The sequence below is a fragment of the Salmo salar genome, chromosome ssa09 (assembly GCF_905237065.1).
Source record: "Salmo salar chromosome ssa09, Ssal_v3.1, whole genome shotgun sequence".
Taxonomy (NCBI): Eukaryota; Metazoa; Chordata; class Actinopteri; order Salmoniformes; family Salmonidae; genus Salmo; species Salmo salar.
In genome coordinates, this window is record NC_059450.1 from 152,977,997 (window position 1) to 152,994,057 (window position 16,061).

Consider the following 16,061-nt stretch of genomic DNA (forward strand, 5'->3'; position numbering starts at 1 on the left):
CTGGACACTAACCCGAGACGCCTGGTTGGCCAATCACATTGCTCATTACTCACACCATGCTCCGGGAGCATGTCTAATTGTTCAATCAGAGAGCTGGCAGGAGGACATGGTAATTAGTAATATTACTGGCAGATGGCAATTACCCACAAGTCTATCCGATCTCATTTAATCTCACAACATGTCATTCAGACGTATAGCTAATCATCAAATGCTAAAACAATGTACATTTGAGGGAGAAATAGAGAAAATGGTGTAACAGATTACTGGAATCAATTTCTTGCCTGGGGTAAAAGACTCTGTCTTCATATTGTGTGTGCATATTTTTTCTGTAAGATGTGTCTTGCTACAGTATGCATCCCTACCTGGTATGACTGGCGGATGCCGCCATTGTCTGCGATGTTCTCTCCCAGAGTGTTATTCCCATTGAGCTGCTTACAGAAAACAAAAAGACAGATGAATACAGACTGTAATTTAGAGCTGTATTTCAGCAGTTCTACATCCCATTCCAGGGAAACCATTTTCCACTCTGCGGGTTAAAAGGCAATTTTTCTCAGAGCATAAAACAAATGCTATTGTTCACTGGAACAAGTCAAGGAAGGACAGGAGATGAGCAGACGTGACGAGACAGAGGAGTATAAATGTGAACCCAGCACTAATTTCCTGAAAAGAAAGGAGAGAAAACAGATTCAAATAAGAAAAAGGGAGGGGAGGAGAGGGGAGGGGAGGGGAGGAGAGTGGAGGGGAGAGGCGAGGAGAGGAGAGGGGAGGAGAGAGTAAAACATACATTCAGTCTGTTGGCCAGGTCCCAGGAGAAGCTTCCATACTGGTCCACCATGCACTTGGACAGATTCACAAAATTCTGGGTGGAGCTTGGCGTCCACCAGTCCTTCAGGTCACCATCTTTATCATAGTTACGACCTGGCAACAGGTCAAATAAACTCTGTTTAGGACAGCTGACTAGCTAGTCCACATGTCATGAAACAACACTTTGAATTTGACTGTCCATTCTGCAGTGTGTTTTACCGTTGTCATCGAACCCGTGTGTGATCTCATGTCCGATCACCATGCCGATACCGCCAAAGTTCAGAGACTTGGTCTGGCCCTTACCGAAGAATGGAGGCTGTAGGATGCCAGCTGGGAACACTGAGGAAAGGAGGAGGAGGGAGAAAGAAATAATCTCACATCTTTCAACTTCAGAGTGATGGGAGAAGACAATAGAGGTGATGGGAGAAGACAGTAGATGTGACGGGAGAAGACAGTATATGTGACGGGAGAAGACAGTAGAGGTGACGGGAGAAGACAGTAGAGGTGATTGGAGAAGACAGTAGAGGTGATGGGAGATGACAGTAGAGGTGATGGGAGAAGACAGTAGAGGTGATGGGAGAAGACAGTAAATGTGATGGGAGAAGCCAGTAGAGGTGATGGGAGAAGCCAGTAGAGGTGATGGGAGAAGCCAGTAGAGGTGATGGGAGAAGCCAGTAGAGGTGATGGGAGAAGACAGTAGAGGTGATGGGAGAAGACAGTAGAGGTGACAGTGGAGGTGATGGGAGAAGACAGTAGAGGTGATGGGAGAAGACAGTAGAGATGACAGTAGAGGTGATGGGAGAAGATTGAAGTGGTGACAGTAGAGGTGATGAGGAAGACAGTAGAGGTGATGGGAGAAGACAGTAGAGGTGACAGTAGAGGTGATGGGAGTTTACAGTAGAGGTGATTGGAGGTGACAGTAGAGGTGATTGGAGGTGACAGTAGAGGTGATTGGAGGAGACAGTAGAGGTGATTGGAGGAGACAGTAGAGATGATTGGGAGGAGACAGTAGGAGGTGACAGTAGAGGTGATTGGAGGTGACAGTAGAGGTGATGGGAGAAGACAGTAGAGATGACAGTAGAGGTGATGGGAGAAGATAGAAGTGGTGACAGTAGAGGTGATGAGGAAGACAGTAGAGGTGATGGGAGAAGACAGTAGAGATGACAGTAGAGGTGATGGGAGAAGACAGTAGAGGTGATTGGAGTTTACAGTAGAGGTGATTGGAGGTGACAGTAGAGGTGATTGGAGGTGACAGTAGAGGTGATTGGAGGTGACAGTAGAGGTGATTGGAGGTGACAGTAGAGATGATTGGAGGTGACAGTAGAGGTGATTGGAGGTGACAGTAGAGGTGATTGGAGGTGACAGTAGAGGTGATTGGAGGTGACAGTAGAGGTGATTGGAGGTGACAGTAGAGGTGATTGGAGGTGACAGTAGAGGTGATTGGAGGTGACAGTAGAGGTGATTGGAGGTGACAGTAGAGGTGATTGGAGGTGACAGTAGAGGTGATTGGAGGTGACAGTAGAGGTGATTGGAGGTGACAGTAGAGATGATTGGAGGTGACAGTATAGGTGATTAGAGGTGACAGTAGAGGTGATTGGAGTTTACAGTAGAGATGATTAGAGGTGACAGTATAGGTGCCTCTGTTACCTATTTGGTTTTTACTTGAGGAGTAGAAGGCGTTCACAACGGCTGCTCCTGTTACCCATCTGGGGATGAGGCACGAAGACGTTTCACAACGATATTGAATAGAGGAGTTCATAACTAATCAGAAGTTAATCACTGCTGTAATATTAGTGCTGTGGCTGCTATTTTGCGCCAGCGCAGACAATGGGTTTTGGAAAGGGAGGATCTTACTCTTCCTTGTTAACTTTGACCCGTAGCTTCCTCAGACGTTTCTTCTGTATGTACTCCAGGTTCTGAAGGATGTTCTCAAAGTACTCCTCTGCACTGTAGCTCAACTAACACACACACACACACACACACACACACACACACACACACACACACACACACACACACACACACACACACACACACACACACACACACACACACACACACACACACACACACACACACACACAATGACAGATATCAGATATGATAGTTTGAACCATGTGTTCAATGTACCACGTCTACAGACAAAATACATTATCGTGTCCTTTCACCTTTTAACACTCACATTTTTATACTCGTTGTTCAGGTAAGTGTCATTCTTGATGTTGTCGGAGTAGCCAATCCGCTCACGGATAGCTTGTGCCTACAGAAGATTTGAAGAGTTTGAGGGGAATAAGCAGTGGTGTAAAGTACTTAAGTAAAAATACTTTAAAGTACTACTTAAGTAGTTTTTCGGGGAATATGTACTTTACTTTACTATTTATATTTTTGCCAACTTTTACTTTTACTTCACTACATTCCTAAAGAAAATGATGTACTTTTTACTCCATACATTTTCCCTGACACCAAAAAGTACTTGACAAGAAAATGGTCTAATTCAAACACTTATCATAAGAACATCCCTGGTCATCCTTACTGCCTCTGATCTGGAGGACTCACTAAACAGAGAACATCCCTGGTCATCCCTACTGCCTCTGATCTGGAGGACTCGCTAAACAGAGAAATCCCTGGTAATCCTTACTGCCTCTGATCTGGAGGACTCACTAAACAGAGAACATCCCTGGTCATTCCTACTGCCTCTGATCTGGAGGACTCACTAAACAGAGAACATCCCTGGTCGTCCCTACTGCCTCTGATCTGGAGGACTCACTAAACAGAGAACATCCCTGGTCATCCCTACTGCCTCTGATCTGGAGGACTCACTAAACACAAATGCTTCGTTTGTAAATGATGTCTGTGTGTTGGAGTGTCCCTGGCTATCTGTCAATTTTAAAAAATACAAGAAATTTGTGCCGTACAAGGAATTTGAAATGGTTTATACTTTTACTTTTGATACTTAAGTATATTTTAGAAATTCCATTTACTTTTGATACTTAAGTATATTTAAAACCATTTCTGTTTTTACTTTTACTCAAGTACTATTTTACTGGGTGACATTCACTTTTACTCAAGTATGACAATTGAGTACTTTTTCCACCACTGGGAATAACAAAACAGAATGTATGAATTGAGCTTGTGATTGTGACAGTTGACAGAGGTAAAACAGAGACAGGTAAAACAGGTCAGCCTGAGGTCAACAGGTAGAAATCAAAATGGCAGGTGAGTCTCACCTTCTCTTCAGCAGCCTTCTTGGTCTTTACATCCATCCATCTTAGGTGGTCTAAGTTACTGATGAACACCTCCCGTATCACAGATATCATCTCTTCCATCTAATATACACACACACACACACACACACACACACACACACGCACACGCACACGCACACGCACACACACACGCACACGCACACACACACACACACGCACTTTAAACAGATCAGCATGTACTGATAATGTCACTATTGTGGATCTCAGACCAGGTTCCCCTGGAACAGAATGTGATAGGCATCTCTTCTTTCAGAATGTTAAGGAAAACAATGCTTTAGAGTGAACTTGAAATGAGCTTAAAATAGCTGTGTATATGTCAGGGGCCTGACTAAACGTTTCATAGAAAATATGTGTTTGGATCACGATCTGTGTGAGCATAAACTCAACGGTATGAGACCCTATTGTGTCAGCCAATGGGTGATCTGAACAGGCTTACGGACACACACACACACACACACTCTCCCCCCACCCCCTCGTTAAACTCACCAGTTCTTTGCTCTCCCCAGAGAAGGCCTCCTCTACATACAGTCTTCCGACAGCGTTGTCCATATTGTTGTTGACGTAGATGACACACTGCCGCCACACCGCCGCCTCCGAAGTGGTACCGTACAGTGCCTGCAGGGGGGCAGCAGGGCATGGCTCACACTGATGACATCACACTCCAGAGAGATAGTGACATGTAGAGAGTAAGGAGGGAGGTGAGAGTGAAAGGACGAGTAGATGGCGTGTCTGTACCTTGCGGAAGGCTTTCCTGGTGTCCCTGTACTGCCTGCTCAGCCCCACCACCATGTTCATGACAAAACGCCACACAATGTAGTTCTGCAGGTCTCTGGAAACAACAACATGGAAACACTACACCAGCAACTACAGTTGATCTACAATATACTAGAAATTACAATGTTTGCATAACTGACGCTTATCATCATATTATAATGATGTGCTTTTCTCAATGTTCTCCGTGTACATGGCAAGGATAGGGTTGAGTCAGTGTCCTCCGTGTACTTGGCTAGGATAGGGTTGAGTCAATGTTCTCCATGTACAAGGCTAGGATAGGGTTGAGTCAATATTCTCCGTGTACATGGCTAGGATAGGGTTGAGTCAATGTTCTCTGTGTACATGGCTTTATAAGGTTGAGTCAATATTCTCCGTGTACATGGCTAGGATAGGGTTGAGTCAATGTTCTCCGTGTACTTAGCTAGGATAGGGTTGAGTCAATGTTCTCCATGTACATGGCTAGGATAGGGTTGAGTCAATGTTCTCCATGTACATGGCTAGGATAGGGTTGAGTCAATGTTCTCCGCGTACATGGCTAGGATAGGGTTGAGTCAATGTTCTCTGTGTACATGGCTTTATAAGGTTGAGTCAATGTTCTCAGTGTACAAGGCTAGGATAGGGTTGAGTCATTGTTCTCCATGTACTTGGCTAGGATAGGGTTGAGTCAATATTCTCCGTGTACATGGCTAGGATAGGGTTGAGTCAGTGTCCTCCGTGTACTTGGCTATGTTAGGGTTGAGTCAATGTTCTCCATGTACAAGGCTAGGATAGGGTTGAGTCAATATTCTCCGTGTACATGGCTAGGATAGGGTTGAGTCAATGTTCTCCGTGTACTTAGCTAGGATAGGGTTGAGTCAATGTTCTCCATGTACATGGCTAGGATAGGGTTGAGTCAATGTTCTCCATGTACATGGCTAGGATAGGGTTGAGTCAATGTTCTCCGCGTACATGGCTAGGATAGGGTTGAGTCAATGTTCTCTGTGTACATGGCTTTATAAGGTTGAGTCAATGTTCTCAGTGTACAAGGCTAGGATAGGGTTGAGTCATTGTTCTCCATGTACAAAGCTAGGATAGGGTTGAGTCAATGTTCTCCGTGTACTTGGCTAGGATAGGGTTGAGTCAATGTTCTCCAGGTACTTCGCTAGGATAGGGTTGAGTCAATATTCTCCGTGTACATGGCAAGAATAGGGTTGAGTCAATGTTCTCCGTGTACTTAGCTAGGATAGGGTTGAGTCAATATTCTCCGTGTACATGGCTAGGATAGGGTTGAGTCAATGTTCTCCGTGGACTTGGCTACGATAGGGTTGAGTCAATGTTCTCCATGTACAAGGCTAGGATAGGGTTGAGTCAATGTTCTCCATGTACATGGCTAGGATAGGGTTGAGTCAGTGTCCTCCGTGTACTTGGCTAGGATAGGGTTGAGTCAATGTTCTCCGTGTACTTGGCTAGGATAGGGTTGAGTCAATATTCTCCGTGTACTTGGCTAGGGTAGATTGAGTCAATATTCTCCGTGTACATGGCTAGGATAGGGTTGAGTCAATGTTCTCCGTGTACTTAGCTAGGATAGGGTTGAGTCAATATTATCCGTGTACATGGCTAGGATAGGGTTGAGTCAATGTTCTCCGTGTACTTGGCTATGATAGGGTTGAGTCAATGTTCTCCATGTACAAGGCTAGGATAGGGTTGTGTCAATGTTCTCCATGTACAAAGCTAGGATAGGGTAGAGTCAGTGTCCTCCGTGTACTTGGTTAGGATAGGGTTGAGTCAATGTTCTCCATGTACATGGCTAGGATAGGGTTGAGTCAATGTTCTCCGTGTACATGGCTAGGATAGGGTTGAGTCAATGTTCTCAGTGTACATGGCTTTATAAGGTTGAGTCAATGTTCTCAGTGTACATGGCTAGGATAGGGTTGAGTCAATGTTCTCTGTGTACATGGCTTTATAAGGTTGAGTCAATGTTCTCAGTGTACAAGGCTAGGATAGGGTTGAGTCAATATTCTCCGTGTACATGGCTAGGATAGGGTTGAGTCAATGTTCTCCGTGTACTTAGCTAGGATAGGGTTGAGTCAATGTTCTCCATGTACATGGCTAGGATAGGGTTGAGTCAATGTTCTCCATGTACATGGCTAGGATAGGGTTGAGTCAATGTTCTCCGCGTACATGGCTAGGATAGGGTTGAGTCAATATTCTCCGTGTACATGGCTAGGATAGGGTTGAGTCAATGTTCTCTGTGTACATGGCTTTATAAGGTTGAGTCAATGTTCTCAGTGTACAAGGCTAGGATAGGGTTGAGTCATTGTTCTCCATGTACAAAGCTAGGATAGGGTTGAGTCAATGTTCTCCGTGTACTTGGCTAGGATAGGGTTGAGTCAATGTTCTCCAGGTACTTCGCTAGGATAGGGTTGAGTCAATATTCTCCGTGTACATGGCAAGAATAGGGTTGAGTCAATGTTCTCCGTGTACTTAGCTAGGATAGGGTTGAGTCAATATTCTCCGTGTACATGGCTAGGATAGGGTTGAGTCAATGTTCTCCGTGGACTTGGCTACGATAGGGTTGAGTCAATGTTCTCCATGTACAAGGCTAGGATAGGGTTGAGTCAATGTTCTCCATGTACATGGCTAGGATAGGGTTGAGTCAGTGTCCTCCGTGTACTTGGCTAGGATAGGGTTGAGTCAATGTTCTCCGTGTACTTGGCTAGGATAGGGTTGAGTCAATATTCTCCGTGTACTTGGCTAGGGTAGATTGAGTCAATATTCTCCGTGTACATGGCTAGGATAGGGTTGAGTCAATGTTCTCCGTGTACTTAGCTAGGATAGGGTTGAGTCAATATTATCCGTGTACATGGCTAGGATAGGGTTGAGTCAATGTTCTCCGTGTACTTGGCTATGATAGGGTTGAGTCAATGTTCTCCATGTACAAGGCTAGGATAGGGTTGTGTCAATGTTCTCCATGTACAAAGCTAGGATAGGGTAGAGTCAGTGTCCTCCGTGTACTTGGTTAGGATAGGGTTGAGTCAATGTTCTCCATGTACATGGCTAGGATAGGGTTGAGTCAATGTTCTCCGTGTACATGGCTAGGATAGGGTTGAGTCAATGTTCTCAGTGTACATGGCTTTATAAGGTTGAGTCAATGTTCTCAGTGTACATGGCTAGGATAGGGTTGAGTCAATGTTCTCTGTGTACATGGCTTTATAAGGTTGAGTCAATGTTCTCAGTGTACAAGGCTAGGATAGGGTTGAGTCATTGTTCTCCATGTACAAAGCTAGGATAGGGTTGAGTCAATGTTCTCCGTGTACAAGGATAGGATAGGGTGGAGTCAATGTTCTCAGTGTACAAGGCTAGGATAGGGTTGAGTCAATGTTCTCAATGTACAAGGCTAGGATAGGGTTGAGTCAATGTTCTCAGTGTACTTGGCTAGGATAGGGATGAGTCAATGTTCTCAGTGTACTTGGCTAGGATAGGGTTGAGTCAATGTTCTCCGTGTACAAGGCTAGGATAGGGTGGAGTCAATGTTCTCAGTGTACTTGGCTAGGATAGGGTTGAGTCAATGTTCTCAGTGTACTTGGCTAGAATACGGATTAGTCAATGTTCTCAGTGTACTTGGCTAGGATAGGGTTTAGTCAATGTTCTCACCTCTTAGTGTTCTTGGCTAGGATAGGGTTGAGTCGTCTGTAGTAGTTAGGTGCGTAGTTGATGACACTCTCTGTGTCAGGCACAGTGATGCCGACAGTCCCCATGATCTTCCTGGTGAAGTAACTCCAGTCAAACACCTGAGAGGAGGGGTTCATCATCACATGAGAGGAGGGGTTTATCGCATCCCGTGTATGATAGTTTTATCCTGCCTCAATCACGATGCTTGTTGCCCATTCCCTGCCTGAACTGTTGCTATTTTTGAACCTACTGTGACCTTCTGCCTGCTCCTGGACCCATCTACCTGCCTGCTCCAATGGTTACTTGCATTAAACATCTGCTGCGCTCTGAGCTTCAAACCAGCTATCTGTCTCATACGAGTTCAAAACACATCTGAGGAGAGGGGTTTATCATCATCACCTGAGAGGAGGGGTTTATCAACATAATCTAAGAGGAGGGGTTTAAAATCAACACATGAGAGGAGGGGTTTATCATCATCACCTGAGAGGAGGGGTTTATCATCATCACCTGAGAGGAGGGGATTATCATCATCACCTGAGAGGAGGGGTTTATCATCATCACCTGAGAGGAGGGGTTTATCATCATCTGAGAGGAGGGGTTTATCATCATCATCTGAGAGATTAGGGGTTTATCATCACCTGAGAGGAGGGGTTTATCATCATCACCTGAGAGGAGGGGTTTATCATCACCACCTGAGAGGAGGGGTATATCATCATCACCTGAGAGGAGGGGATTATCATCACCACTTGAGAGGAGGGGTTTATCATCACCTGAGAGGAGGGGTTTATCATCACCTGAGAGGAGGGGTTTATCATCATCTGAGAGGAGGGGTTTGTCATCATCTAAGAGGAGGGGTTTGTCATCATCACCTGAGAGGAGGGGTTTATCATCACCACCTGAGAGGAGGGGTATATCATTATCACCTGAGAGGAGGGGTTTATCATCACCACTTGAGAGGAGGGGTTTATCATCACCTGAGAGGAGGGGTTTATCATCATCTGAGAGGAGGGGTTTGTCATCATCTAAGAGGCGGGGTTTGTCATCATCACCTGAGAGGAGGGGTTTATCATCACCACCTGAGAGGAGGGGTTTATCATCATCACCTGAGAGGAGGGGTTTGTCATCATCACCTGAGAGGAGGGGTTTATCATCATCACCTGATAGGAGGGGTTTATCATCACCACCTGAGAGGAGGGGTTTATCATCACCACCTGAGAGGAGGGGTTTATCATCATCACCTGAGAGGAGGGGTTTATCATCATCACCTGAGAGGATTGGTTTATCATCATCACCTGAGAGGAGGGGTTTATCATCATCTGAGAGGACGGGTTAGTCATCATCTAAGAGGAGAAGTTTGTCATCATCACCTGAGAGGAGGGGTTTATCATCATCACCTGAGAGGAGGGGTTTATCATCATCACCTGAGAGGAGGGGTTTATCATCATCACCTGAGAGGAGGGGTTCATCATCACCACCTGAGAGGAGGGGTTTATCATCACCTGAGAGGAGGGGTTTATCATCACCTGAGAGGAGGGGTTTATCATCACCACCTGAGAGGAGGGGTTTATCATCACCTGAGAGGAGGGGTTTATCATCACCTGAGAGGAGGGGTTTATCATCATCTGAGAGGAGGGGTTTGTCATCATCTAAGAGGAGGGGTTTGTCATCATCTGAGAGGAGGGGTTTATCATCACCACCTGAGAGGAGGGGTTTATCATCATCACCTGAGAGGAGGGGTTTATCATCATCACCTGTGAGCAGGGGTTTGTCATCATCACCTGAGAGGAGGGGTTTATCATCACCTGAGAGGAGGGGTTTATCATCATCACCTGAGAGGAGTGGTTTATCATCATCACCTGAGAGGAGGGGTTTATCATCATCACCTGAGAGGAGGGGTTTATCATCATCACCTGAGAGGAGGGGTTTATCATCATCACCTGAGAGGAGGGGTTTATCATCACCTGAGAGGAGGGGTTTATCATCATCACCTGAGAGGAGGGGTTTATCATCATCACCTGAGAGGAGGGATTTATCATCACCTGAGAGGAGGGGTTTATCATCATCATCTGAGAGGAGGGGTTTGTCATCATCACCTGAGAAGAGGGTTTTATCATCATCATCTGACAGGAGGGGTTTATCATCATCACCTGAGAAGAGGGGTTTATCATCATCATCTTAGAGGAGGGGTTTGTCATCATCACCTGAGAGGAGGGGTTTATCATCATCGTCTTAGAGGAGGGGTTTGTCATCATCACCTGAGAGGAGGGGTTTATCATCACACTGAGAGGAGGGGTTTGTCATCATCACCTGAGAGGAGGGGTTTATCATCATCACCTTAGAGGAGGGGTTTATCATCACCTGAGAGGAGGGGTTTATCATCATCATCTGAGAGGAAGGGGTTTATCATCATCATCTTAGAGGAGGGGTTTGTCATCATCACCTGAGAGGAGGGGTTTATCATCATCGTCTTAGAGGAGGGGTTTGTCATCATCACCTGAGAGGAGGGGTTTATCATCATCATCTGAGAGGAGGGGTTTATCATCACCTGAGAGGAGGGGTTTATCATCATCATCTGAGAGGAGGGGTTTATCATCATCACGTGAGAGGAGGGGTTTATCATCATCATCTGAGAGGAGGGTTTTATCATCATCAACTGAGAGGAGGGGTTTATCATCATCATATGAGAGGAGGGGTTTATCATCATCACCTGAGAGGATTGGTTTATCATCACCACCTGAGAGGAGGGGTTTATCATCACCTGAGAGGAGGGGTTTGTCATCACCTGAGAGGAAGGGTTTATCATCATCACCTGAGAGGAGGGGTTCATAATCATCACCTGAGAGGAGGGGTTTATCATCATCACCTGAGAGGATTGGTTTATCATCATCACCTGAGAGGAGGGGTTTATCATCATCTGAGAGGACGGGTTAGTCATCATCTAAGAGGAGACGTTTGTCATCATCACCTGAGAGGAGGGGTTTATCATCATCACCTGAGAGGAGGGGTTTATCATCATCATCTGAGAGGAGGGGTTTATCATCATCAACTGAGAGGAGGGGTTTATCATCACACCTGAGAGGAGGGGTTTATCATCACCTGAGAGGAGGGGTTTATCATCACCTGAGAGGAGGGGTTTATCATCATCTGAGAGGAGGGGTTTGTCATCATCTAAGAGGAGGGGTTTGTCATCATCACCTGAGAGGAGGGGTTTATCATCACCACCTGAGAGGAGGGGTTTATCATCATCACCTGAGAGGAGGGGTTTATCATCATCACCTGTGAGCAGGGGTTTGTCATCATCACCTGAGAGGAGGGGTTTATCATCACCTGAGAGGAGGGGTTTATCATCATCACCTGAGAGGAGGGGTTTATCATCATCATCTGAGAGGAAGGGTTTATCATCACCTGAGAGGAGGGATTTATCATCATCACCTGAGAAGAGGGGTTTGTCATCATCACCTGAGAGGAGGGGTTTATCATCACCTGAGAGGAGGGGTTTATCATCATCTTAGAGGAGGGGTTTGTCATCATCGTAAGAGGAGGGGTTTGTCATCATCATCTGAGAGGAGGGGTTTATCATCACCACCTGAGAGGAGGGGTATATCATTATCACCTGAGAGGAGGGGTTTATCATCACCACTTGAGAGGAGGGGTTTTCATCATCACCTGAGAGGAGGGGTTTATCATCACCTGAGAGGAGGGGTTTGTCATCATCTGAGAGGAGGGGTTTGTCATCATCACCTGAGAGGAGGGGTTTATCATCACCACCTGAGAGGAGGGGTTTATCATCATCACCTGAGAGGAGGGGTTTGATCATCACCTGAGAGGAGGGGTTTATCATCATCACCTGAGAGGAGGGGTTTATCATCACCACCTGAGAGGAGGGGTTTATCATCACACCTGAGAGGAGGGGTTTATCATCATCACCTGAGAGGAGGGGTTTATCATCATCACCTGAGAGGAGTGGTTTATCATCATCACCTGAGAGGAGGGGTTTATCATCATCTGAGAGGAGGGGTTAGTCATCACCTGAGAGGAGAAGTTTGTCATCATCACCTGAGAGGAGGGGTTTATCATCATCACCTGAGAGGAGGGGTTTATCATCATCACCTGAGAGGAGGGGTTTATCATCATCACCTGAGAGGAGGGGTTCATCATCATCACCTGAGAGGAGGGGTTTATCATCACCTGAGAGGAGGGGTTTATCATCACCTGAGAGGAGGGGTTTATCATCACCACCTGAGAGGAGGGGTTTATCATCACCTGAGAGGAGGGGGTTTATCATCACCTGAGAGGAGGGGTTTATCATCATCTGAGAGGAGGGGTTTGTCATCATCTGAGAGGAGGGGTTTGTCATCATCCTGAGAGGAGGGGTTTATCATCACCACCTGAGAGGAGGGGTTTATCATCATCACCTGAGAGGAGGGGTTTATCATCATCACCTGTGAGCAGGGGTTTGTCATCATCACCTGAGAGGAGGGGTTTATCATCACCTGAGAGGAGGGGTTTATCATCATCACCTGAGAGGAGGGGTTTATCATCATCACCTGAGAGGAGGGGTTTATCATCATCACCTGAGAGGAGGGGTTTATCATCATCACCTGAGAGGAGGGGTTTGTCATCATCACCTGAGAGGAGGGGTTTATCATCACCTGAGAGGAGGGGTTTATCATCATCACCTGAGAGGAGGGGTTTATCATCATCACCTGAGAGGAGGGGTTTATCATCACCTGAGAGGAGGGGTTTATCATCATCATCTGAGAGGAGGGGTTTGTCATCATCACCTGAGAGGAGGGTTTTATCATCATCATCTGAGAGGAGGGGTTTATCATCATCACCTGAGAAGAGGGGTTTATCATCATCATCTTAGAGGAGGGGTTTGTCATCATCACCTGAGAGGAGGGGTTTATCATCATCGTCTTAGAGGAGGGGTTTGTCATCATCACCTGAGAGGAGGGGTTTATCATCACCTGAGAGGAGGGGTTTATCATCATCACCTGAGAGGAGGGGTTTATCATCATCACCTGAGAGGAGGGATTTATCATCACCTGAGAGGAGGGGTTTATCATCATCATCTGAGAGGAAGGGTTTATCATCACCTGAGAGGAGGGATTTATCATCATCACCTGAGAAGAGGGGTTTATCATCATCATCTTAGAGGAGGGGTTTGTCATCATCACCTGAGAGGAGGGGTTTATCATCATCGTCTTAGAGGAGGGGTTTGTCATCATCACCTGAGAGGAGGGGTTTATCATCATCATCTGAGAGGAGGGGTTTATCATCACCTGAGAGGAGGGGTTTATCATCATCATCTGAGAGGAGGGGTTTATCATCATCACGTGAGAGGAGGGGTTTATCATCATCATCTGAGAGGAGGGTTTTATCATCATCAACTGAGAGGAGGGGTTTATCATCATCATATGAGAGGAGGGGTTTATCATCATCACCTGAGAGGATTGGTTTATCATCACCACCTGAGAGGAGGGGTTTTATCATCACCTGAGAGGAGGGGTTTGTCATCACCTGAGAGGAAGGGTTTATCATCATCACCTGAGAGGAGGGGTTCATCATCATCACCTGAGAGGAGGGGTTTATCATCATCACCTGAGAGGAGTGGTTTATCATCATCACCTGAGAGGAGGGGTTTATCATCACCTGAGAGGAGGGGTTTGTCATCATCTAAGAGGAGAAGTTTGTCATCATCACCTGAGAGGAGGGGTTTATCATCATCACCTGAGAGGAGGGGTTTATCATCATCACCTGAGAGGAGGGGTTTATCATCATCACCTGAGAGGAGGGGTTTATCATCACCACCTGAGAGGAGGGGTTTATCATCACCTGAGAGGAGGGGTTTATCATCACCTGAGAGGAGGGGTTTATCATCATCTGAGAGGAGGGGTTTGTCATCATCTAAGATGAGGGGTTTGTCATCATCACCTGAGAGGAGGGGTTTATCATCACCACCTGAGAGGAGGGGTTTATCATCATCACCTGAGAGGAGGGGTTTATCATCATCACCTGTGAGCAGGGGTTTGTCATCATCACCTGAGAGGAGGGGTTTATCATCACCTGAGAGGAGGGGTTTATCATCATCACCTGAGAGGAGGGGTTTATCATCATCATCTGAGAGGAAGGGTTTATCATCACCTGAGAGGAGGGATTTATCATCATCACCTGAGAAGAGGGGTTTGTCATCATCACCTGAGAGGAGGGGTTTATCATCATCATCTGAGAGGAGGGGTTTATCATCACCTGAGAGGAGGGGTTTATCATCATCATCTGAGAGGAGGGGTTTATCATCATCACGTGAGAGGAGTGGTTTATCATCATCATCTGAGAGGAGGGTTTTATCATCATCATCACCTGAGAGGAGGGGTTTATCATCATCACCTGAGAGGAGGGGTTTACCATCATCACCTGAGAGGAGGGGTTTATCATCATCACCTGAGAGGAGGGGTTTATCATCACCTGAGAGGAGGGGTTTGTCATCACCTGAGAGGAAGGGTTTATCATCATCACCTGAGAGGAGGGGTTTATCATCATCATCACCTGAGAGGAGGGGTTTATCATCATCACCTGAGAGGAGGGGTTTATCATCACCTGAGAGGAGGGGTTTATCATCATCTGAGATGAGGGGTTTATCATCATCACCTGAGAGGAGGGGTTTGTCATCACCTGAGAGGAGGGGTTCATCATCATCTGAGAGGAGGGGTTTATCATGATCACCTGAGAGGAGGGGTTTATCATCATCACCTAAGAGGAGGGGTTTATCATCATCACCTGAGAGGAGGGGTTTATCATCACCTGAGAGGAGGGGTTTATCATCACCTGAGAGGAGGGGTTTATCATCATCACCTGAGAGGAGGGGTTTGTCATCATCACCTGAGAGGAGGGGTTTATCATCATCACCTGAGAGGAGGGGTTTATCATCATCACCTGAGAGGAGGGGTTTGTCATCATCACCTGAGACGATGGGTTTGTCATCATCACCTGAGAGGAGGGGTTTATCATCACCTGAGAGGAGGGGTTTGTCATCATCACCTGAGAGGAGGGGTTTATCATCACCTGAGAGGAGGGGTTTGTCATCATCACCTGAGAGGAGGGGTTCGTCATCATCACCTGAGAAGAGGGGTTTATCATCACCTGAGAGGAGGGGTTTATCATCATCTGAAAGGAGGGGTTTATCATCATCTGAGAGGAGGGGTTTATCATCATCTGAGAGGAGGGGTTTATCATCATCACCTGAGAGGAGCGGTTTGTCATCATCACCTGAGAGGAGGGGTTTGTCATCATCACCTGAGAGGAGGGGTTTGTCATCATCACCTGAGAGGAGGGGTTTAACATCAACATCTGAGAGGAGGGGTTTATCATCATCACCTGAGAGGAGGGGTTTATCATCACCTGTTAGGAGGGGTTTATCATCAACACCTGAGAGGAGGGGTTTGTCATCATCACCTGAGAGGAGGGGTTTATCATCACCTGAGAGGAGGGGTTTATCATGCTCACCTGAGAGGAGGGGTTTATCATCATCACCTGAGAGGAGGGGTTTATCATCACCTGAGAGGA

The 16,061-nt window shown here is 46.3% G+C and overlaps 1 protein-coding gene across 2 annotated transcripts in view; it reads right to left on the bottom strand.

Annotated features, from left to right (window-relative positions):
- The window catches only part of LOC106613305 (neprilysin), an 80,735-nt gene that overhangs the window by 2,655 nt on the left and 62,019 nt on the right, over positions 1 to 16,061 (bottom strand). Inside the window, exons 11-20 of one of the 2 annotated variants that reach the window (XM_045724839.1) lie at positions 8,478 to 8,614; positions 4,806 to 4,899; positions 4,557 to 4,685; positions 4,032 to 4,130; positions 2,987 to 3,064; positions 2,659 to 2,762; positions 2,452 to 2,510; positions 1,024 to 1,143; positions 785 to 918; positions 363 to 428 (exon numbers count right to left, since the gene is read on the bottom strand). In XM_045724839.1, the coding sequence (XP_045580795.1) occupies positions 363 to 428; positions 785 to 918; positions 1,024 to 1,143; positions 2,452 to 2,510; positions 2,659 to 2,762; positions 2,987 to 3,064; positions 4,032 to 4,130; positions 4,557 to 4,685; positions 4,806 to 4,899; positions 8,478 to 8,614 (1,020 nt within the window). Of the gene's footprint in view, positions 1 to 362; positions 432 to 784; positions 919 to 1,023; positions 1,144 to 2,451; positions 2,511 to 2,658; positions 2,763 to 2,986; positions 3,065 to 4,031; positions 4,131 to 4,556; positions 4,686 to 4,805; positions 4,900 to 8,477; positions 8,615 to 16,061 lie in introns of both variants that reach the window. The other variant, XM_045724838.1, reaches the window with a different exon arrangement.